The sequence below is a fragment of the Macaca thibetana genome, chromosome 12 (genome assembly GCF_024542745.1).
Source record: "Macaca thibetana thibetana isolate TM-01 chromosome 12, ASM2454274v1, whole genome shotgun sequence".
Lineage (NCBI taxonomy): Eukaryota > Metazoa > Chordata > Mammalia > Primates > Cercopithecidae > Macaca > Macaca thibetana.
Window position 1 is genome coordinate 81,008,522 of NC_065589.1, and position 23,489 is coordinate 81,032,010.

Consider the following 23,489-nt stretch of genomic DNA (forward strand, 5'->3'; position numbering starts at 1 on the left):
TATAACAGTTTGAAGTTTATTTTTCTACTATTAAAAGGAAAAACACATGCTACTTAAATTAAGCTTTTTTTTTTTTAAGTTAACTTATGTCTCCGTAATTTATGTTTGCCCAGTAATGACTTCCCAATTATTTAATAAGGTATGAATTGATAAATTTTTGCCCCAGATCATAAATTCCTTTTACATAAATGTCAAATATACAGATTTTTAAAATACCAGTTTAAAATCTTAAGTGTTTGCAAATAATACATCTGACTTTTGACTTCACTTCTATTAAACACACATATGTAATATTGAAATAGATTTTTTTCTAGTTTCTTGGTGCTATATATTAGGCAACATTGCTTTTAAAAATCATTTATTTTAATACAGTTTATCTTACTAGAGTATACAGAAATTTAACACTTGATAACACTCTAATTAAAACAAGTGGGCTTAATGGGATAAGCATTCCTTCCTATGCATGGTGTATTTCTAAGTGACCTTTGAGTCAAATTTGGAAATGGATTGAGTGTTTTAATTAAAATTTACATATCTTTAAAGCACTATTCAATAAAGCCAAATTCACAGTGAGTTCTCTCAGCACCTGCAAAAGAGGATCAGAGACTTTGCAGGACAGAACAACATGCCCTGGAAAAGCTCTGGGGGAAAATTAGACACCCTCCTTGACCCTGTTTCAGTTCATAAACTGCTTCAGGAATTAAAACACTAACACTCTGTTTTATACCATGTATGCTCGTGAGAACTCATTTGAATTTACGTTTTTTTTTTTTTTTTTTTTTAAAGAAGACAACTAACTTCCTAATTCTAACTTTTTTTCTTTCTCTCTCTAGTGGTATACTGATGAAGACCATGGAATCGCTAGCAGCACAGCACACCAACACATATACACCCACATGAGCCACTTCATAAAACAATGTTTCTCTTTACCTTAGCACCTCAAAACACCATGCCATTTAAAGCTTATTAAAAGTCATTTTTGTTTTCATTATCTCAAAACTGCACTGTCAAGATGATGATCTTAAAAATATACACTCAAATCAAGAAACTTAAGGTTACCTTTGTTCCCAAATTTCATACCTATCATCTTAAGTAGGGACTTCTGTCTTCACAACAGATTATTACCTTACAGAAGTTTGAATTATCCAGTCGAGTTTTATTGTTTAAAATCATTTCCGCATCAGCTGCTGAAACAACAAATAGGAATTGTTTTTATGGAAGCTTTGCATAGATTCCCTGAGCAGGATTTTAATCTTTTTCTAACTGGACTGGTTCAAATGTTGTTCTCTTCTTTAAAAGGATGGCAAGATGTGGGCAGTGATGTCACTAGGGCAGGGACAGGATAAGAGGGATTAGGGAGAGAAGATAGCAGGGCATGGCTGGGAACCCAAGTCCAAGCATACCAACACGAGCAGGCTACTGTCAGCTCCCCTCGGAGAAGATCTGTTCACAGCCAGACTGGCACAGTTTTCTGAGAAAGACTATTCAAACAGTCTCAGGAAATCAAATATGCAAAGCACTGACTTCTAAGTAAAACCACAGCAGTTGAAAAGACTCCAAAGAAATGTAAGGGAAACTGCCAGCAATGCAGGCCCCCAGGTGCCAGTTATGGCTATAGGTGCTACAAAAACACAGCAAGGGTGATGGGAAAGCATTGTAAATGTGCTTTAAAAAAAAAACATACTGATGTTCCTAGTGAAAGAGGCAGCTTGAAACTGAGATGTGAACACATCAGCTTGCCCTGTTAAAAGATGAAAATATTTGTATTGCAAATCTTAACTTGAAGGAGTCCTTGCCTCAATTTTTCTTATTTCATTTCTTTGAGTGTCTTCATTAAAAGAATACTTTAACTTCCTTGGACTCATTTTAAAAAATGGAACATAAAATAGAATGTTATGTATTATTATTCCCATTCTACATACTATGGAATTTCTCCTGGTCATTTAATAAATGTGCCTTCATTTTTTCAGAAGTAATGACTTGTGTCTTGAATCAGACCTAAACCACACTGGCATATGGACACATTTATCTAGAAAGACTCTTGTTTATTTTGTTAGTAATCCCTTGTAAACATGGAAATAGTCCAGCTTTGGTAAAAAATTAGATATATAAAAATGTGTTAAGCTAAATAGTTCATAGGTTTTTGCCTAATAATATGCAATTCTCTTATCATAAATACATATAGCTTTTGAGAAATCAAATATTTTAGTTATTTATATCATACACAATTTATAATTTTATTGCAGGGAACTATGATGAGGCTCATATAAGAACAAATACGATCAGAAATATCATTCTGGCAGTTCTTATGGCTCAGGAGAAGTAGTCAAGTCAATTACTTAAGTGGTTGACTAATTATTTGTGGTTGACATTAGTATAAAAATAAAAGCATAATTTTTTTTTTTTTGAGACGGAGTCTTGCTCTATTGCTCAGGCTGAAGTGTAGTGGCATGATCTCAGCTCACTGCAACCTCCACCTCCTGGGTTCAAATGATTCTTCTGTCTCAGCCTCCCAAGTAGCTGGGATTACAGGTGCATGCCACCACACCTGGCTAATTTTTGTATTTTTAGTAGAGACGGGTTTTTACCATGTTGACTAGGCTGCTATGTTGACTTTTGACCTCAGGTGATCCGCCCGCCTTGGCCTTTCAAAGTGCTGGGATTACAGGCGTGAGCCACCATATCCGACTGAAAGCATAAACTTTAAATGCTGAATTTGGCCTAGCAAAGCAATGTCTAGATAACAGAAAACGTCATTTTTTTTCCAATTATTTGCAAAACAGCCTCATTTTAAAAAATTTGACTTTGTGAGTTTAAACTTAGCTTCAGACCATTTGCTAGACAAAGTTTTCCCAGACAGGGTGAGCTACAGCATAAAAACCTAAAAATGGAAGAAATGGAAAAAAGAAATCTATCAATTCAACATAAGACTGATGAGTCATGCATAGGCATGGACAGTGGATTGTGAAATCCGTCTTCAACTACAGCTTCAGAGTGTGCCATTGAGTAGCTTCACCTTAATTAAATCTCAACTCCCACTCCTCCACTGGAACCACAAACTGACCTTCCAGTCTGTAGGGCTCTTGTCAAAATTCTGCTCCTTAATACAGTTCAATCATTGTGAGTAGCTGGACCAATATTTGCAGAATTGTATATCAAGAAGCAGTAGTAATATATGTTCACATCCTGGACAGCATTAATGTTGACTAGGCTGCTATGTTGACTTTTGACCTCAGGTGATCCGCCCGCCTTGGCCTTTCAAAGTGCTGGGATTACAGGCGTGAGCCACCATATCCGACTGAAAGCATAAACTTTAAATGCTGAATTTGGCCTAGCAAAGCATATTAGCAAATTAAATAGATATTCTTCTTTTATCTTAATTGAAGCCAGACATTGTACATTGTCAGATATTGTACAACATCAGATATTATACAAGCCAGATATTATAATCATAATATCTAAGTCAGATACTATTTAATATTTGTACAATATCAAAATAATATAGATTAATATTCCTTTAGTTTCTAAGCATGAGTATTTTCTCTGGAGCGAGGTAATCCCAGCACATATTTTTCAGGCATTGAAGGCTGCAAAAGGTAATGATGTGAGTAAAGTCAAAGTAGTTTTCATTTGACCCTCATAGGACAAGTTTTCTTTTCCAATGAGAGTTTTAAATTAGCTTATGGAAAAAGAAGAAAATGGACAAATAAATTAGAGATAATCTGAGAATAAGTTTAAAACATACAGGAACCAGTCATATCACTAAGATGTGCAGACTTGTCTTGATATTCATAGCTGCAGCCTCTGCAGACACAGGAATGGCTAAGACTCCTTTCATAAACAACCTGTGAGAGTACACCAGGGCCCAGAGGCACATACCCGAAAAGAAGGGAGAAATGGCTTACATCTCTTCTATGGGTACAGGGTTTGTTTTTTAAGTTTCTATCAAGATTTTTAGAAAATGACTAGGAATTATTTTAACATGTTTTGTTGGAAATTTTGCTAAATATGATTACATACCTTCATACTTTCTTAAATATCAGGCACAGAATATAATTCAATGCATCCTTGATAACTCAGAGCCACTACCATATAAGTTAATGAACGTATTGGGCTTTGTGTCATTCTGCATACTTTGTTTCTTTTCTTATACGCAGGTAGTCACTGAGGCTACCGGTTCCACTTCTTGGCATTTGTTACTTTTGCTCAAAGTTGATGTGAGAATACTGATTTGTAAGACTACTAGATTTGCACAATATTTACAATTCAATAAACTCTAAATAAAAAACATACCAAAACGCAAGCATGGCTTTTTTTCCATAAGGTAAGAGGATTTTGTTGGTGCACTCTGTGGCAGTTATTTCAGTGGTGTCCAGGAACCCTCTAGTGTACATCCTGAGTGACCTAGAGTGTGTATTCAGGATGTCTGAGGGATACAGATGATTGAGAATGACAGACAAGTGGGAGTTATAAAGTATAACATCACAGCTGGGTGCAGTGGTGGCTCACGCCTGTACTCACAGCACTTTGGGAGGCCGAGGTGGGTGGATTGCCTGATATCAGGAGTTCGAGACCAACTTGGGCAATATGGTGAAACCCTGTCTCTACTGAAATACAAAAAAGCAGTCGGGCATGGCAGTGTGCTCCTGTAATCCCAGCTACTCGGGAGTCTGAGACAGGAGAATCACTTGAACCCAGGAGGCAGAAGTTGCAGTTAGCCGAGATCACACCATTGTACTCCAGCCTGGGAGATAGAGAGAGACTCCATCTCAAAATAAATAAATAAATAAATAAATAAATAAAGTATAACATCACTATCTCATGAGGAAAGCTCACAGCATGGTATGAATGAACCAATGTTATGCTCTGTAGAAATGTATCATCTTTCTGCACGGTCTTCTTTCTGTTACAATATTAACATTTACAATCAAGAATTTGAATTAATAGATAACTTCCTTACTTGAGAGAATAACATTTTTTTTTGGTTGCTTGCAGGCTTTAAGCCTCAACAAACTCGATAAATTCTTATTCTATATAGCCTTTGATCTGAACCAACTCTTTCAATTATTTAAAAAGCATGTGTGATTATGGAGTGAAGTGTGACCATCCAACAATCAAAACCCTTATTTATTGTTTAAGCTTCTTCTATCCAAAGTCCTGATATTTGTGACTCACGAGCAAAAAAGGTGTTGCATTGGGTAAGTTTGGTTTCCAATGTTAATAACAGAAAGATTGGTGGCAAAGAAAATGTAACACATTAAGCAGAAATATTAATCATCATAACCTGATTCTGGTTCCATGAGCCAGAATGAATAACCTGATAAGGAGGAAAGCGGTCACATCTCACCTCCTGCTGGAGACACAGTGCACTGCAGCTGAGGTCAGATGGACCTGGGTTAGAGTCTCAGTACCACTACTCACTAGTGGGAAACATTTAAAGAACAATACTTAGCCTCTTTGAACTCCAGTGTCTTCATTTGTAAAAAGTACAAAAAGACCTACCTTACAGAACTGTAGCATTGCTATGAAGATTTACATAGATACAATGCCTGACACCTTCCTTTCACCTTTTCCCTCCTCCTAGTAATAACCATTTAGCTGCTGCTTCTTGATGGCTCCATAGATTACACAGATTCTCGCCTTGGTCTTCTGTGTCCTCGGGTGCTGGGCACTTGAAGGTACTCATTAAGCACTTGCTGTGTTCCAATATTGACATGTCAGTGACAATTCCTTTTGGATTTGTAATCACTCTTAATAAACTGAGCAGCAGAATCTCCTGGTATATTTCACTTATTACATCAAGAGCCTTTGCTGGCTGGGTAAACAGCAGAGCACAGATCTGGGCTCTGGAGAGTTACAAAAGAGGGACAAAACACCAAACACCATCTCTACCTTCAAGGGGCTTATAAATAAATGGAAAAAAGAAGTCACATGAAAAAAATGTGTAACTCTACACACACCAGAAGGCAAGAGGCTCCAGACAGAAAGCTGAGTCCAGGGTGAGAATGTAGGGTAGGATTCAAGGGTGAGCATAGAGAAGGTGGTTTCTGGATTATTATGAAGCAGTCATTGTCTGAACTGTGTACCATGCTTAGGTTTAACAGTCTCAGGCTTGCTGTGGACACTGTGCTTTTCAGAACACTTTGTTTTTTTTCAACTACAACTATATACACAAATATGTGTAATATATATATATAGTCTCCATATATAAGGGAATGCACTACATAAAAGTAATTACAATAAAGCTATTGTGTCTGGAGTTACTTGTTAGGTGCCTAAGGAGTATACTTGAGCCTGTTTCATTTCTACCCTAATACAAATTTATACATCACTCATGAAAACTTAGTTTTGTCATCTGAGAGTCATCCTGGAAGGGAAATTCCTAAGGAGACGATTCCACTGTTTCCCCACTATATTCTCTACTGTGCTGCTCTATTAATCATTTCAAAATTCATTACTCAAAACTCTTAATGGGTAAAATTCCAACAATTCTAGGATAGAACTTAACATCATTTGTAATGTCTCTGACTTGTGTTTCTATCTTTTCCTACAAGTCTTCACTACCCTTCTAACACTCCACCATATTGGGCTGTTTGCTGGGTTCCAAATATGCCATACATAAAATATGCCAGGCTCTAGTTATGCCATATAGCTTTACTTTTAAATTTCATCTTTATTTCAATACTGACATAGGTTTGAGAATCTTTGCAGTTCCGGTGTTGCTGGAAAAGGGGTCCTGATCCAGACCCCAAAAATGGGTCCTTGGATCTTGCAAAGGAAAGAATTCAAGGAAAGCCACGGCATAGTGGAAGAAGCAAGTTTTTCAGAAACTGCTTCGTTACAGTGTGGGGTATTCTCAGGAAGCAAAAGGAGGAATGCCCTGTCCTTTGTCAGTGCCTCCACTTTTATAAGGAGTTACAAAGAGCTACAATGAAACTTGGAATATGCCTACATGCTCACTGAAGGCAGGGGCCTTCGGTGCGACTGATATTACATGACACTTAATCTTTTAACCTAAGCTTGCTCATTAATGTTACCTCTAAGTAAAGAGGGCTGAATTCTTAGGACATTGGGACATTCTGCAGGCATGGTGGGAGATGCTCTGTATGGTCATAAGTATTCTGTAATAATAGGTTGTAGCCAGCTTGGAAAGTGGCTGTTTTCAGACCATAAACATTAACCTTATAGGTGCCTTAAGAGCATTCTAGCTCTTCACTTCAAGATGGAATCATTCTGGTCATACTTCGTTAGACCAGAGGCCTAGTGGGCAGGGGTTCCTTCAATATCTGGAGTATATTTCCTTCCCCATTTCCATTCTAATTCATGTGCTACCTCTTCTATAATGTTTTCCTCAAAGTCTGCCCTATTCAAAAAATGGCTTTACTCATATGACCAACTCAGCACATGTCACATTATTTATAGCTATGTATCCACCCTGTCCTTAGAAGCAAGGATCATAGTCCTATTTCAAAGTACCAGCAGAAAGGATAGTATCCAGTACACCAACAGGAACTGAACTGGTGTGACAGTTGTATCAGTTAGCCACAGCTTTCCACAGAGAACATTAAAGGAGATCTCTAAAGTAAAAGTATTACCAGTAATCTTTGATTATTAGGCCTCTTCAAGGGGACTAAATATAATTAGCTTCTCAATGTAGACATTTAGAGAACCATCATATTATCCAAATGACTCTCATAAAACTTTCAAATGCCTGTAATCTCATTTCATTTCATTTCATTATGTGAATATATGAGATAGATACTAATATATTAGAAAAATTAGAACGCAATCTTGCAATGACAGTAAAATAGACAAGTGCCCAGGAGCAAATAGGCTAAAGTTAAGCCAAAACAGAGGTAGGTCAGTGCCATAGAAAACAGAATAAGTCACAATTTTAAAAGTCAAAAATCCTAAAAGATCTAGCAATCATGTTGAAATACAAGTTGCTTTTGGATCATTAGTGGAGAGTTTCTATCAAACTCTGGGTTTAAACTATATCAAGGAGACATTCAGATTATATGTTTCTATATTACATTATACAGGAAAAAACTTCCCAATATTGTAGGCTGTGAAACAGGAGCAATTACAAAGTAAACTCAGTAGTCAAGAGAAAAATACCAAGCAGTAGGTTAGATAGAATTCTGAATGCAATTATCTCCACAACACACTGCCAGATGGCTCCAAAAGAATAATGGTCCCATCTGACTTTTGTAAGAAACAGGGAGGAGACAAATTTTAGGAAATGCTTTCCCCATGGAAGTTAAAAACAGAAGTCTAAATAGAGTTCTAATAATGAGGAATACTACTAACGACCTTGGAGGTTTTTCCTAACATAAGAAACAATGTCATCTGCACCCATTTCTGGAAAAATGAGTAAATATATCCTTATATAGTTCTCATAATCTTCTGTTCATAAAGTTCAAATTGTTTACTCTTGAAACACACTCTTAAATTGTTTATATCACCAAGAGTTCTTAGCTTTGGGGGTGTCTAAATTTAAATATTATATTCAAACAATCAAAATGTTTTACACTGATTTACTAATTAAAACAAAGAAAAAAGACAAGACACTTTGTATCACAATTTAAAATGTGCAAGGAAATTAGTTAGGATAAATATTTATTTCCACATAACATTTCTTAATTGTGAAAAACACAATATCCTAGTCACATTTACACATTACTTAAACTTTTCGCTAAATTACATTCAAGATATTCAGTAATTTTGACCAGGAATCTGAAATTAGAAGTAAATATATAATACTACATTTTTCTTATATTTTATATGATTTCAAAATATTAGGATTAACATAGGGATAGCTTTAAAATTCACACAAGAACAAATTGACTATAAAAATACTCAGAAATACAGAATTTCATTGGATATGATTGCTTATTCAAATAGGTGATCATGTGAAGATTTAAATTCACTATGATCATTTTCAACAGAACAGTTATTAATATATTAAAACACTAAGAGACTGCTTTGGGGAATCACTGGCTAAATCATAAAACAATGAAAATGTTTACAATGTATCTGTATTATAAAATACACAAAGGCAACACATTTGGAACAGAAAGTTTCTGTATTTTTTCAGCACTTATAAATATGAACTTCATTAACTTAAAATTCTTCTTTCTATAAATTTTAGGCTCATGTTCCATAAAAAGGGGGGCTCCTTAAAGAATTGTGAGGGGAATTTTTAAAAGGTATCAAAATGTAGAACTTAATGGAGGCTTTGTTGATTTTATTTCCTCTCATTAGTTTAATCACAAGAGGAACTTTTCCTCACTTTTCATGTGCACTTCCAAGCAGAGTACATAATTAACAGTCTGTAAAAGCCACAGGGCTCTGAATTATTGTAACGGAATATTGGAGTATTATAAAGTTGATGATTACTGCTCATTCTTAGGAAGCAAGAGCATTATGAGATTTAGTTTTATTAACTTCACATTCATTGAAAGTGAAATGAAATACTGTATTTTTAGTAATGTCCAAAACTTAACTTTCTCTCTCCTTATATAAGTTTAGTAGAGATGTATTATTTTATATGGACTGAAATATCTACAGAACCTTCTCAAATAGAATCTGAAATTTTCTTTTAAAAGACTGTTTTTCCACAACATGCATTTAATTTAAAAGTGGAAAAAAAACTGCAGAAAAAAATGACAATTGGACACCTGTTGGTCTAACATGAGAACATGATTCAGGATCAGCATTAAGCAGTGCATGACCATTAGCCGCAGAGTAACTGTACAGGAGTGGAATTTCACATACAATGATTCACCATGTGGCATTCCACAAGTATATGTTTATTTGGAAAACATCTGTTGTCAGTGGGAGACAAACTTAGCATATTTCTGATAAAGGTTTATATTGAAAAATCCCACAAAACCGTTACAAAGTTTTTCTAAAGCATTTCGTACAAGCCTAGTATTTGATCATTAGTCACAACTTGAATTTTAAGCAAATACTACTTAACTCTGCATTATGTCTGATTCTCCTTAACAAGTTGTAAATAGGTTTCTATATAGTTTTTCAAGTGACTTTAAGTTTTAGTTACATACAAATTGTTAAGTATTAAATGTATCATATTAAATCAAGGAAATGCATAAATACAATTATTAAAAAATGCTTTCAAACTAACTTTTTGATTTGGGTCTTTTGAAATAAGTCACTAACACTAAGCTATAAAAACTAAAAAGAAGTAAGACAACCTTTCAAAAATTCTTCTGAATGAAATTATCAGGCATCTTCAGGTCACTAAAGTAGGAAAATACAAACTAGGTAAATATGACTTATCTCTTTAAGGAAGCTATTGCTCTCATAAAACTGACAATCAGAATCCAGTTTACAAATGTCTAAGGTACAGCAAGGAAAACACAGATTCTTGCCTTGGCTATTGTATCTGCTCGCAGGGGTGTCTCACTGCTCAGAAGTTTAAACACAGAAATGAAACAAGTATTGCACTACTTACAGTGTGAAGGTGTATTTGGGTTGAGGGACAGAATTTACACTACATGATCAAAGCAGTTTTATTAATAATTGTGACACTCTTCTCATATATATGTAAAAAATAAATTGAAGATCGAGTCATAGACAAGTCTCCCTGTCAACACCTTTCCCTGAGTCAGCTTTCTTCTCTTTTCGGCTTTCAATGCTACAGAAGGAAAAAAAGGAGACATTTATTACTGCAATCCAGCATGGCTACAATGAGATCTGCTTGCTCAGACTTAAAACCCATCAACCCCAAAGCACCACAAGAGCCCTTAGGCATTGCTCTCTCATGCTGCGAAGCACAGATAGACAGCAACAATTAAAATCCTCTGCACTCAGTGAGATAGAAACCAAGAACTGCAGAGAAGGGGATATTCAAAAACAGACAATAAACAACAAAAATCAGACATTTTTTAAACAGCTCCAGAAACATGCAAGATTAATACCATGGTCCTCATTTGGGCAAGTGACTCACTGATGATTGTTGGAAATGTCAGCCATGCCCCCAACTTAAGACAGCGCCAACTCTAGTAAATGACACAAACAAGATGTCGCAGGAGGCATTTCTGGGCTCTGCTGCAAATGGCTCCTCTCTTGTGCATGGACTGGATCTTGACCTTTGATGAAGACTGTACCTTGACCAGGTTAGACAGACAGCTCCACTGGCCTGGAGGACAGGGTACCATGCACGCTGCTCTCCAGACACCTGTGCTATCTTTTTACAGACAAACCTTTACCCTGTACATCAGAGGAATGATGCTTCTCATAAAACTCATTCATTCTCAGATAAACTCATTCCCAAATGGCTTCTGTTTAATCTCACCCTCTCATTAACTTTACCAATGAGCAAACTGGTCATGTGACTCTACCATTTTTGTCTATTTGTCTATTTGTCCATTTGGTTTTTCCATTGTATAGTTTTCTTACTCTCATGCTGACAGTTTTCATGGAAAATTCAAATAATGTCATTACAGGGATGAAGTTCACACCATGTTCCAGAGAGGGCAGAAATGCTTTCTCTCTGATACTTGCAGCGCACAGCAAAACCCTCCTCATCTGAGGCTTCTATGTGATCCTCCCCACTACTGACACAAAGGGCAGCCCATAGCCAGCTACTAAGGCCCTGGGCTGGACAAATCCATACATTTTTACTATTAACTTCGGCCCTTAATATAAATTTATGAAACACTTGATGATGGGCCGCACCCTTGGTTTTATAACTCTTCTCCAAGTAATAAAGTAATAAAACTCCATTTTTCTATTGGGACTCCCGTGCAGCTTTCTAAGTGGTCAATAACTTAGACACATTCTAAGAGTATGTTTTTTAAATTGTTTTTCCTCCAATTCAAGCTAGAAACAGCCCTTCTCAGTTGTCACCACCACCCGGCACCATCAGGTAAGAAGTGCCGGAGCTTCTGCCATCTGTGGCACGCTGCCAGCTCTGAGAGCTGGTGTGAGCACGTGTCTATGGCGCCCGGGTTTGTGCCTGCCACACTTCTCAGCACATACTACTTACAGGTCAGAGCAAAGCAACTTTTCTCCCTTTTCTTTTCTCCTTCCATGAGAAAAGATGACAGTGTGCACATGATGTGTTGAGAGCCTTAACTCGTATTTTTAACTCCTCTATCTGTATGACTCACTTTCTTCTACTTTAAGTTCCTTTTATATGACAAGTGTCTGCTCTCCTGCTTTCCAAATTAACTTTTCCTTAAGCTCTACCTGCCTTCCAGTCTCTTCTGCCAAACAAAGTCAATGAAAAAGGGCAGCACTGGGCTGGGTGTTGGAAGATCTAGGTTCAGTTTTCAGAAGCTCAGAATGAGCTGCATGACCTTGGACTAGTTTTTTAATCTCTCTGAGACTTGGTTTCTTCATCTGTAAAACTGGTTTTGGACTAGATGGCTTCTAGCTTCTCTTGTAGTGTGAATTCCAGAATTCTGAGCTGGTATTCCCAATTCCAATGAACTCTTATTTTTTTTTTTGAAAGATAGAATAACGGATCCTATCTGTAGGAGATTATAGGACAGAAACATACTGGTCTCTATACATGTGCAATTATTGTGTGCACAATACTTTGAAACGTAGGAGGTGTTCCACAACCTTTTGATAAATGAATGTGTTCCAAGTGGCACTATTAGTCACCAAGCCGTAAATAAAAATATTCATAATATCAATTTGATCCACAGATGTGCTTCCTCCTGATTCCTTGCTTTGGTGGTTTGGTTACAAAACGATAACCTATTAAAAGACTGGGGTTTTTTTTTCCCTCTTCATCATAACCATAGTTTTGGTATCAGATTAGATTTCACAAACTATGAAGCAGAAATTTTATAACCAGCTCAAGACCTCTAGGATCTATTGTTCTGAATTACTTGTTATGTTCACTTTTGTGGAGGTCAATCAATTTTAAGCTTTCATTGTAACAGGCATGTATTATGCATCTGTTATCTGTCATCGTAATAAACATACATTGCATATCTATTATATGCCAGGAACTCCACAATGACCTAGGAATACAAGATAGATAAGAGTGTCCCTGCCTTTGCGGAGTTAAAATTTAAAATATAAGGAAGTAATATTTTAAGAGAGGGCAAAAAGTGACGTGGTGCTAAGTAAACTATGAAACTATTACTTTTTAACGTCACTAAAATAGTGTTTTTTTGTTTGTTTTTGTTTCATTTGTTTGTTTTTGAGACAGAGTTTTGCTCTGTTGCCCAGGTTGGAGTGCAGTGGCACAATCTTGGCTCACTGCAACCTCCGCCTCACAGATTCAAGTGATTCTCCTGCCTTCGCCTCCTGAGTAGGTGGGATTACAGGTGTGCACCACCATACCCAACTAATTTTTGTATTTTTAGTAGAGATGGGGTTTCACCATGTTGGTCAGGCTGGTCTTCAACTCCTGAGCTCAAGTGATCCGCTAGCCTCGGCCTCCCAAAGTGCTGAGATTATAGGTGTGAGCCACCACACCCAGCCTAAAGTCGTTTTTATGAATAATATTTCCAAGAAGTCATGAGAGAGCCCAAGCCTAGGCAATCATTGCAAAGAAAGAGAATCTGGGATAGAAAAAGGTGGTGGGGGAGTGCAGGAGTGGGTGTTGGGGGGTAGAGCAGATAGTCCCAGAGACTAGCCTCTGTCACCAAGGCAAAGCTAAGTGCTGCTTTTCCTCACATTGCCAAGGACCTTCTCCAGACACGCTGATCTTGGGTATGGGTTTTATCAAATGGATCAGTTGTTAACCTGTTCTGATGCAATTTGGTCATTAATGAGCCCTATTTTCACCAGCCCATTGAATATGCTGCAGAGGCTCTTGTCACACATATGTATGACATCACGATCAAAATTAGACATCCTCCAGATAAGACAGAATTTGCAGTTAGTTCTCAGATTCTACTGTCAGTTAAACTAGATAAAATATTTTTGACAACAAAAAGTGAATGATATAATTGAGAAAATATAACTTGGATTCAAAATTCCATGAAAACAGGTTTCTAGGCTTCTCTGACACATATTATAGCACAGGATGGAAAACAACTCAGAACGGGGGGTGTCAAAGGTTGCATGGATGCCAGCTCAGGACTCAGGAGATACAGACCCTAGTAACCTGCTCTTTGGGCCTCTTTTTGCCAATGGATACTCTACCAGTTACTCTACTAAAATTTACTCTACTAAATTTTCACAGCTCCTGGTCATGATGTTTTAAAGCCTTTAACAGATACCATGAAAAGGAAGTGGCTTTGGGAGCCTTATTAGTATCAGTGGTTTTAGAATTCTGTAAGTCATACACTTTCTGCCAGAGTTTCTACTGTAATGAAGATAAAAGAGATTAACTACCTACCAAGGATGTTTCTCACATGGAAAACCACAAATGCGATCACATCAAAACGTAAGGAAAGCTGGATAAACTTTCATTCTACAATAGTTTGAATCTCACATTAGTGAAAATACATTTAAATAATAAGAAACAAGTAGTTCCATCTAAAGATAAAGGATAGTCTATTGAAAATTGGACCTCCTTTAAAGCACATTATATTGTTCACTAGAGTCAACCCATTGTATAAAGTCATCTAGATACATATTTTTAAAACAAAAAGATTTTTCTGGTGAAGAGTATCAATTGACTTTAAGGAGTAGTTAAAATATCATGTCACAAGACTTTTGCTAGAACCAAAGAAAAATAGAGGAAAAGTTTGGACTTTGAATCCATTTAATACAGGAAGAAAAAATTTTACAGGTTTGATTGTTTCAAATTTTCCACGTATTGACCATCAAGTGCATTTTATTTTGAGCTCATCAGCCTGGATTTAACCTTTTTTTTAAAAATCAGAAAAATGTCATATTTTTCACGTGACAAGTACACATTGCAATGGGCTTGAGAAACTGCCCTTATCATAATTCTGATTTTCTTCAAAAGTACTAGCAAAACAGAGAATTACTATGAGAAATATTTATCAGAACTGTAGCAAGGATCTTTGAGAAAAGAAGTTATAGCATGTTTTAGAATAAAATGTTACTTTGTCCTGAGCCAAGCAAAGAAATACATGAAAGTTTTAAAGTCCTATTAAGACAGAAAACACCAACCAAAAGCCTTTGAGAGGGAGCCCATTGAGTTATTTATTAATATATTATCTTCATTTGTAGTAAATATTAAAGGTGGTTGAGAGAGAGAGACAGAGAGAGAACTAATTCCCAGCTTCTGGGATGAAGAGTCTATACACCTGCTGTTTGTCTTGTCTTGTTCATACTGTTTGGTATAGAGATGACACTGAAGCAGCATGCCATTTTGGGGTGACAAAAACCAGCAATAAGAGATATATTCTCCAAGTCTAATGTAGCCTCTTTCTCTTGCCCCTGTTTCCAGTGATGTCTCATGAAGTAAGATACAGCTTGCCAGTTTGGAGGCATGGTGGTACATAATGGAGGCTCTCAGCTTTGTAATTTCTCTCTCTCTTTTTTTTTTTTGACAGAGTCTCTATTGCCCAGACTGGAGTCAGTGGCACAGTCTCAGCTCACTGAAACCTCTGCCTCCTGGGCTCAGGCGATCCTCCTGCCTCAGCCTCCCAAATAGCTGGGATTACAGGCATCCGCCACCATGCCTAGCTATTTTTTTTTTTTTTTTTTATTTTTAGTACAGAGGAGATTTCACCATGTTGGCCAAGCTTGTCTTGAACTCCTGACCTCAAGTGATCCGCCCACCTTGACATCCCAAAATGCTGGGATTACAGGCATGAGCCACTGCACCCAGTGAGCTTTTCAATCTCTTAAAGGGACAAATTTAATTTTCCCTATCCATAAATTTGATGCCATTACTAACTATAGTTCTGTGAAACTTTTTGATTATACATGATGCATCTGTATAAATCAAGGAAGGAATAAAGTTTATTCAAGTTTCAGACTAACTTAAAGAGCTGAGTCGTTACAGAAATACCATCAAACTTAGTCTGCTACTGGACCTGAGCCCAACACTCTCCATGCCTTTTGCCTCCCCAAAACTCACACAGAGGACATAGACTGACCAGGTTTCTAGAAGACACCATTTAACATAAGGAAATGCAACCAAGGAATAGGTTTGAGGGAGAGGGTCTTACCTTTGGGGAATCAGCTTCTAGAGTGATTAGGAAGGGGAGCTTATGACAAAAATGTAATATAAAAATTAAGTAGAAAAAGTTAATTTAAGGTTACGAAAATAAAGGAACTTAATAATTATAGTAAACACTGCCCCAAATCCCTCAATCACTCTCTAACAAAAAGAGATATTAGCAAAACATACAAATTCCTTTTTCTTCAGATCAGCATCTAAGAAGACTGGGTGATTTGAACTCTTATTTATAAATCCTGGAAAACTCAGCTGGAAATCCTATGATGACTGTTGATATTTAGGGACACACTCTTCCCCCAGCATGCACTTAAAACTACCATCCACAACTGCAGGAGTTGTTTGTACGTTTACACACAGAGAAGTAAGAATGGATAGAACTTTTAGGAGTTGAAAGTTTTGGGATAAGAAGTTTAGGGAAGACTTTTCAGGGGGTTGGAATCAGGACTAGGGCTACACTAAATATAAACATTTATGCATATTTATAAAATATAAATATAAAAACACACACAATGCATATCAGTCTAAAAAAGGGAAAATAAGGGAGTGCAAAATGTGGCCAGACATCTAAAGGGGTCCTGGGGGAAGTGAGTGATGAGGGAATAAAATAAAATCATACTGAAAAATAGTAGGCCAAGATGAATGTCCAAAAATGTCATGCACTGTGACTCATTTCTAGCACAGTTCCCCCACCACAGTAATAGCTTTGGAGTAAGTTATTAATTTGAAAAGGAGATGTTGAAAAACATACCAACATTTGAAATAATTACAATTTATATCCACTTTCAGAAAGAATTTTCTGGAATATTTTAGATCTAAATTTGATGGAAACCAATATTATTCTTTTGCTTATGGTTTATGTCAAAAAACAACTGGAATTAGTATAAATTCTTATTATTTTAAAATCCAAACCTTTTAGAAGGAAAGCTTGACTCCTTATCTTTTGAGTTATCGGCAGTGATCAGAAGGTTCCTCCACAAGGCAGTCTTTGACATTTCATCAGATATATTGATCACAGATGGATCATCTCTAGACAGGAGTTTCCCCAAATGAAATAATAAGCATTACATAGTAACTGCAGTTTTTCAATGACAGAAACTAAATATAAGAAAATCATGTATCTATGAAGAGCATTTTTCCCAATTTTTAAATTGTGGCAAAATACACACAACATAAAATGTACTACCTTAACTATTTTTAAAAGTACATTTCAGGGTTATTAAATACATTCATAATGTTGTGCAACCATCACCACCGTCCATCTCCAGAACTCTTTTTATCCTATAAAACTGGAACTCCGTACCCATTAAACCATAACTCTCCATTTCCTCTTCCTTCCAGTCCCTGGCAACCACCATTCCACTTTCTGTCTCTAGGTTTCTGACTTCTTTAAGTGCCTCATATAAGCAGAATCATACAGTATGTGTCTTTTTGTGACTGGCTTATTTCATTTAGTATAATATCCTCAAGGTTCATCCGTGTTGTAGCATATGTCAGAATTTCCTCCTTTTTAAACCCGGATAATGTTCCATTGTATGTATATGCCCCAATTTGTTTATTGTACAGTATTTTTGATAATTAAAAATGAAGAAGTATTGAATATTTCTCTTAATTATTGAAAACAATCTGTGAAAAATAAAAAAATCTAAAGAAAATATGCTAGTTGTATGGATACTGATTTGGCCTGTGGTATTCTTAATTCATTTCAAATTACAGAGAATGGGTTCCACATGTCCATTGCTTAAACTCTTGCCCCTAACATCATAAAATCCAGATTACTTCCCTCCTTTGCTCAGACCTTGCAGTGGCTCCCAGTCACTCAGAGTCAATGCCAAGTCCTTATAATGGCCTAAAGGCTCTGTCCCCACCTCACTCTGATTTCACCTCCTGCCACTGCACCCCTGCTCATTCCTTTCCACCACCAATGCAGTAGCCTCCTGACTGTTTAGGAACACAATGGGCATGGTGCTCCCTGGGGGCCTTGTCCTTGCTCTTCCCTCTTTTCATCATGTCCCTTCACATGAAGCAACTCTGCCCCTTCTTTGTTCAAATGCCACCTTTTCATATGACCCTGATTGGTGATAGGTCACAAGAGAGGAACAAATGCAACTTTTCAGAGGAGCAAAACCTTGGGTCTCCCTCTCTTGCCCAATCTGGAAATGTGTTCTTCAGTTCCTCTAAACCCTCCAACTGTTTTGGTCTTCATAGAAAGATAGTTTCCTGGTAATTCAAAGCATCAGATTGACTACTTTCTTAAAAAAAGCATCAAGTGGAATAGACATTTTTCATGATATTATGTGAGGAAGAGTCTTCTGAGCGAAAGATTTTTAAAAATACTTGATTGAAGGCAGCTATACAATTTTTTTAAATGCAGCACTACTTAGATTGTTTCATATGCTAATATGCATTGTGAATCTTCAAACTGGAGTGCAGTTTGGAACATTTTTTTCAAATTTATTTAACCACACAGCCCTTTTGAGAGTGGTACCACATGAGACTAGGTTTCTATTGAATACACTTGGAAATATGCTGGTTCAACTAAACAATCAACAGGATTTTAAAATTTAAATGTTGTAAAAAAGAAAAAAAACGGTAAAACATCTTATACTTGTGCTCCCTCTTAAGTGGGAGATGATTATTTTTTTTTTAAGTTCTAGGGAATATGATTTTAGAGTCAAACCCTAAAGATCCAGAAAATTCTCTCCTATTTTGGTTTTTAACACCATGACAAATTCCCTTCTCAGAAAAAGTCTCTGCATTTTTATTGGCATAACCTGAAATTATTCATAAAGACTTTGAGACTGTAAAATTCGGCACTAATTGATACTTAGAATTGTACAAGAAAACTATTTAAACTAAACTATATTGAGAGGGAGACAGAGAAGAGAGAGAGAGGGGAGAATTTTGGGCCAAATGTTTGCAAATGTTTTCTTTATAACTTCAGTAGTTTGCTTTCTTTTGCTATGTCTTTGTACATAAAGATGAGCAAATTTTGGAGAATTGCATAAATATTTCCTAAAATGACTGATATGACTGAATCATTTAACTTAAGAAATAGATTATCTTTTTGGAAATTCCTTTTTTTAGGGGCAAATTCCCAGAGATAAAACATTTAATTGTGATCAACTTAGTGAATACCTAGGTCATTTATACCAGAAATGACCCTTGATCTGTCTTCTGGTGCTACTTTCTGAGAATATGAAAGGGATCTTCCATACACATTATAAAACAGGAGAAGGAAAGACTTCAGACAACAGCTTCCTGCTTCACTTCATGTAATGCAATTTGATTATAGTCACACACCTATTATTGGCAAAACTTAGTAGTAGGACCCAGGTTATCTAACTCTTAGTTCTTTCTACTCTAATACAAATTCAAGAAACCTCTCTGAGGATCTACACAGTATGAAATTCTTAAATAAATTATATAACAATGCATTACTTAAATTGATGTGTTTTTAAATTTATGTCTTACCTATAGTGTCCTTCCAATGGGAGTTGTACTGTGCCCTCATCTTCCATAGCTAGCATACTTTGTTCTTCCTGAAAAGACAAATGTAAAGTGTATAAAGTGAACCTGATGAGTCTCCATTTTACATTAAAGAAGAAACACAGATTAATGTTTCATTATCTCATTAACCTCAAGACCTTCCACTCTGTTTGCATTTATTAATGTTAGCATAGGTCCTTTCAATAAAGTATCAGCTACCAAGAACATAAGTAATTAATGAGAGTCTCATAACACAAAGTAATTTAAATGCTAACAACAATCTCCTTCATGTCACTCAATAAAAAACATGTTAATTTCTAAGCATACTTTAAAAAAATTAATCTAATTTTCATAAGAAAAAAGTATGGGTGATATAATCAGTTTTATTGTTATAAAGGTGAAATTATATTCCTGGAATGTTCTATGAGGAGGGGTTGACGGATGTACTCAGAACAGTGGTTCTCAAACTTCAGTTTACATCGGAATTCCCTGGTGGGCTTGTTAGCAATATTCCCCAGAAGATCTGACTCCATAAGTCTGGAGTATAGAGGTCATAAGAAGTTCTAGTTCTAACAAGTTTCCAGGTGATGTTGATTATGCTGGTCTGGTGACCATATTTAAAGAACCACTACTTTAGAGAGTTGGAAGGAGACAGTAAAAGATATTAATATCTTCCTGTATGGATCAAAACACAGATGTGTCTTGAGAGAGGAGGAAATGGAAGGTTTGACTCCATTTGGATGTGTTTTAGGCTTTTGTTTCACACTTCAACTTTCTTCTTATAATGACAATATTCCATCTTTCCTCAAAGGGTGGAAATGATTTTTATATTCATACATGCATTTCTTCATACATAGCATTTTAAAACTAAATCTTTGGGATGAAGATAATCTTACGGCTACCATACCAAAAAATTCTGGTTTCGTTTTCAAATAATGTTATCATCAAAATTTTTCCATGAACCAAAAAAAGACAGTTATTCATAGATTATAGCTTTTATTTAATACATTTATTTAAAAATGGGTCAGTTCAGATAATTACTTCAGGCCATTTAAAATGTTAGAACTACTGGTTTGAACTCCAGAAATGGAATTTTAAGATCTATAAACATAAAAAATGAGTTGACCCGCTGCCCAAATAGAAACTGATGAAAGAAAATAGGGATGACCCCAAAGGCTCATTTCCTCTTTCAGTAGCTTAGCAGAGCTAAGCCGGCCTGAACCAGCTTCCGGAGACACCTTGATCTTTGGCTGATTTTATTATTCCCGGCATGCAAGACTTTTCCTAGTGTCCTTGGTAATCAGACCTTGATCCCCTCTCGGATATCCCATAGTCTGAATATTCCATGCCATATTTCTTGTTACCTAAAGAAACAAGTGTTTTCTAGTGCCTCTTCAGCTAACCTATGAACATACAATGCAATGTGGGAGCAGATCTCATTTCTCTCTTGGAGTACTCTCCCATGCTGGTCAAGGAAAGCCCCTCTCTCCTGGGACTTTGACTGTGGTGCATATGGAGTCTCTATGCCCGCTCTATGCTTCAGGATAATGGAGATGCCAGAGACTGCATGAGCTCTGCTACTTCCATGCTTAGAAGCTTTCCCCAGAAACCCTATGTTGTATTTGTTCTCTGTGAAGCTAATGGCATGTGCATTACCCTTTTTGGTAACTAATTTTATTTTCTCTCTTTGCTGTTCTTCAAGGAGAAAGTTTTCTTTTATGGCCTATCAAATGTATTCTACTTGTATATTGTGCCTATTCTCCTTGTCATTTGGCCACACTATCAGAACTAAGTCAAGGTGAACGGAGATTACCATTGGTTTGAAATCATCCATTCAGGCATTTTAGCAGAGCTGATCTGCAGCCTAGATTGAGGCTTGCCTTCAACTGAGTTAGTCATAATATATGAAATATATTACATACATAATATATCTTGTAGGCACATCCTGGCAGTCATGGGCAGAGCATATGTATCAGTTCAGGTAGAAAAGGTTCCTTTATCTATAGCAAAGGTTATCTTAAGATACATGGAGGGACATAAAAAGTAGACACTCAGTGATACCAAAGGCTACATAAGCAAAGACAAGATGCAATTCTTTCCTTGGTTGTCCACTGAAAGGTGAAGCCTGGTATATGATAACATTTCTGGCTCATCAAGAGTAAAATGTCAAGAAGCAAGGTAGAATGGTTTAAGAAAGAGTAAAATGCAAAAAAAGCTGAAGAGAAGAACAGTGCTGTTGGTGCTTAGGTTACCTGGCAGCAGAAAACAAATGTTCAAGATTCAATCTAACAGCAAAAAATTGGACCAAAGCTTTGGGAACAATTTTGGTTTTTCTTCAGATGATTTTCCACTTTTCTCTCAAATTGCTTTCAATAATTATTTTGCACTCTGTGGCTTGTTAGCATGTGTGGGCTTTATACTAGTCATAATTCTATCCAAACAAAAACTCATCACCTCTAAAGATAGCTTTTCCAAGCCATGCTTATCTGAAGAGAAGGGTGGCAGAGCAGCCGCTGCCTTCAGTGCCAGAAGGAAGCTGGGTGGGCCCCGGAGCGCGGGGATGGAGGGCCGGCTGCATCCCGGCAGCACTGTGAGAAAGCCAAAAATTGAGGCTTTCTGAGGAGGAGCAGTCAAATCAGGCAGTAGCCGTCACGACAGCCACAACCTAGGTTATCTCAATCAGATCAGAAAAGAAAGAGACAGTGAGAGCACAAAGCTGAGTAGTTGACAGCTTAGAAGTCAGAAAAGTACCTTAAAACAAGTTCCATTCAGCTCTTAATTGTTCTCTGTGAAGCTACAACATGGGGAAGATGTTAAGGGGATGATGATGAAAGTTTACCCAAGAACCTTTGAGAGAGTTCACCAATTTAACTAGGGGGGTGTTTATGCTATGATTTAAATGTCATCTTTTAATTAAGACAGTCAAAGCAGTTTTCAGATATAAAATAAGTGAAGGACAATTAATGCTACATCCAGTACAGGGCAAGAAAACTGAGGCTTAGAAAAACAAGTCTACTCCAGAACAGTCAAATATTTATTGAGCATGTATTATGTGCTATGCACATAGTTAACAAGAATAATCATCCAGGGGCTATTAATTCATTCAAGGGCAGGTAGTCTGTTAGGTACTGGGTGTATAACAATGAAAAGAAAGCTATAAACTCGACTCTCAGAAAATTTAAGGGATCATTATGAAAAGTACCAAAGTCAAGGTTGTAGCAAGGAAGAAACTCTAGGTGGGAGGAAACAATGTAGGCCAACCCTAAAAGTGAGGAATAAATAAGATGTGTTTGCATGACAGTGAACAACGAGCCTGGTTGGAGCCAAAAGTCTGTGCTGAGTAGAGGCGGAAGAGATAAATTGAAGTCAAATCCTGGTGTGGTCTGATAGTAGGGTGTTATGTATCGAATTACATCATGAATTCGAATTGTATTTAGTGATAGCATTAAAATTATGATTCATATATCATGATACCTAACAAATAACAAAGATAGTTATCTTTTAATTACCTTTAGTGAAATAGGTTACATTTACAGCTACATCCATTTTCAGACACAGTGTGTATCTATGTAGGAGCCCTCAAATATTTTAAAGTACAAACAACGGCAGCAGAGACCAATATTCACAAGTATGCTTAGAGTGTTAGAGAGGGAAAATATTCAGCAATTTTAGAATTCACATCCTAAGAAATGGAAGATTCTTCAGAAATTGAGCTCAACCCTTTTATTTTGCCCAAGAGTAAAACAAAGTCTACAGAACATAGAAGTGTCAAACCATTTTCTTCCTCAGCTACTAATAGAATAGACAATGCTGCAAACATTACATAAACATATAATCTTTGAAAACCTCAAGTATTATTTTTATAACAGGTATTACTTATGATTTCCAATGGATAGAAGAGCCAATACATAAG

The 23,489-nt window shown here is 36.5% G+C and overlaps 2 protein-coding genes across 12 annotated transcripts in view; one reads left to right on the forward strand and one right to left on the reverse strand.

Moving 5' to 3' along the window:
- DPP4 (dipeptidyl peptidase 4) overlaps positions 1-1,972 on the forward strand; it is an 84,214-nt gene extending 82,242 nt beyond the window's left edge. For both annotated transcript variants that reach the window (XM_050752268.1, XM_050752269.1), the window contains exon 26: positions 834-1,972. In XM_050752268.1, coding sequence (XP_050608225.1) covers positions 834-935 — 102 coding nt within the window. In that variant the 3' untranslated portion in view covers positions 936-1,972. The remainder of the gene's footprint in view (positions 1-833) is intronic.
- A 6,634-nt stretch (positions 1,973-8,606) lies between these two features.
- SLC4A10 (solute carrier family 4 member 10) overlaps positions 8,607-23,489 on the reverse strand; it is a 474,235-nt gene continuing 459,352 nt past the window's right edge. For all 10 annotated transcript variants that reach the window (XM_050752258.1, XM_050752259.1, XM_050752257.1 and 7 more), the window contains 4 exons: positions 19,562-19,629; positions 17,000-17,116; positions 16,080-16,118; positions 8,607-10,660 (listed from right to left, as the gene is read on the reverse strand). In XM_050752258.1, the coding sequence (XP_050608215.1) occupies positions 16,106-16,118; positions 17,000-17,116; positions 19,562-19,629 (198 nt within the window). In that variant the 3' untranslated portion in view covers positions 8,607-10,660; positions 16,080-16,105. The remainder of the gene's footprint in view (positions 10,661-16,079; positions 16,119-16,999; positions 17,117-19,561; positions 19,630-23,489) is intronic.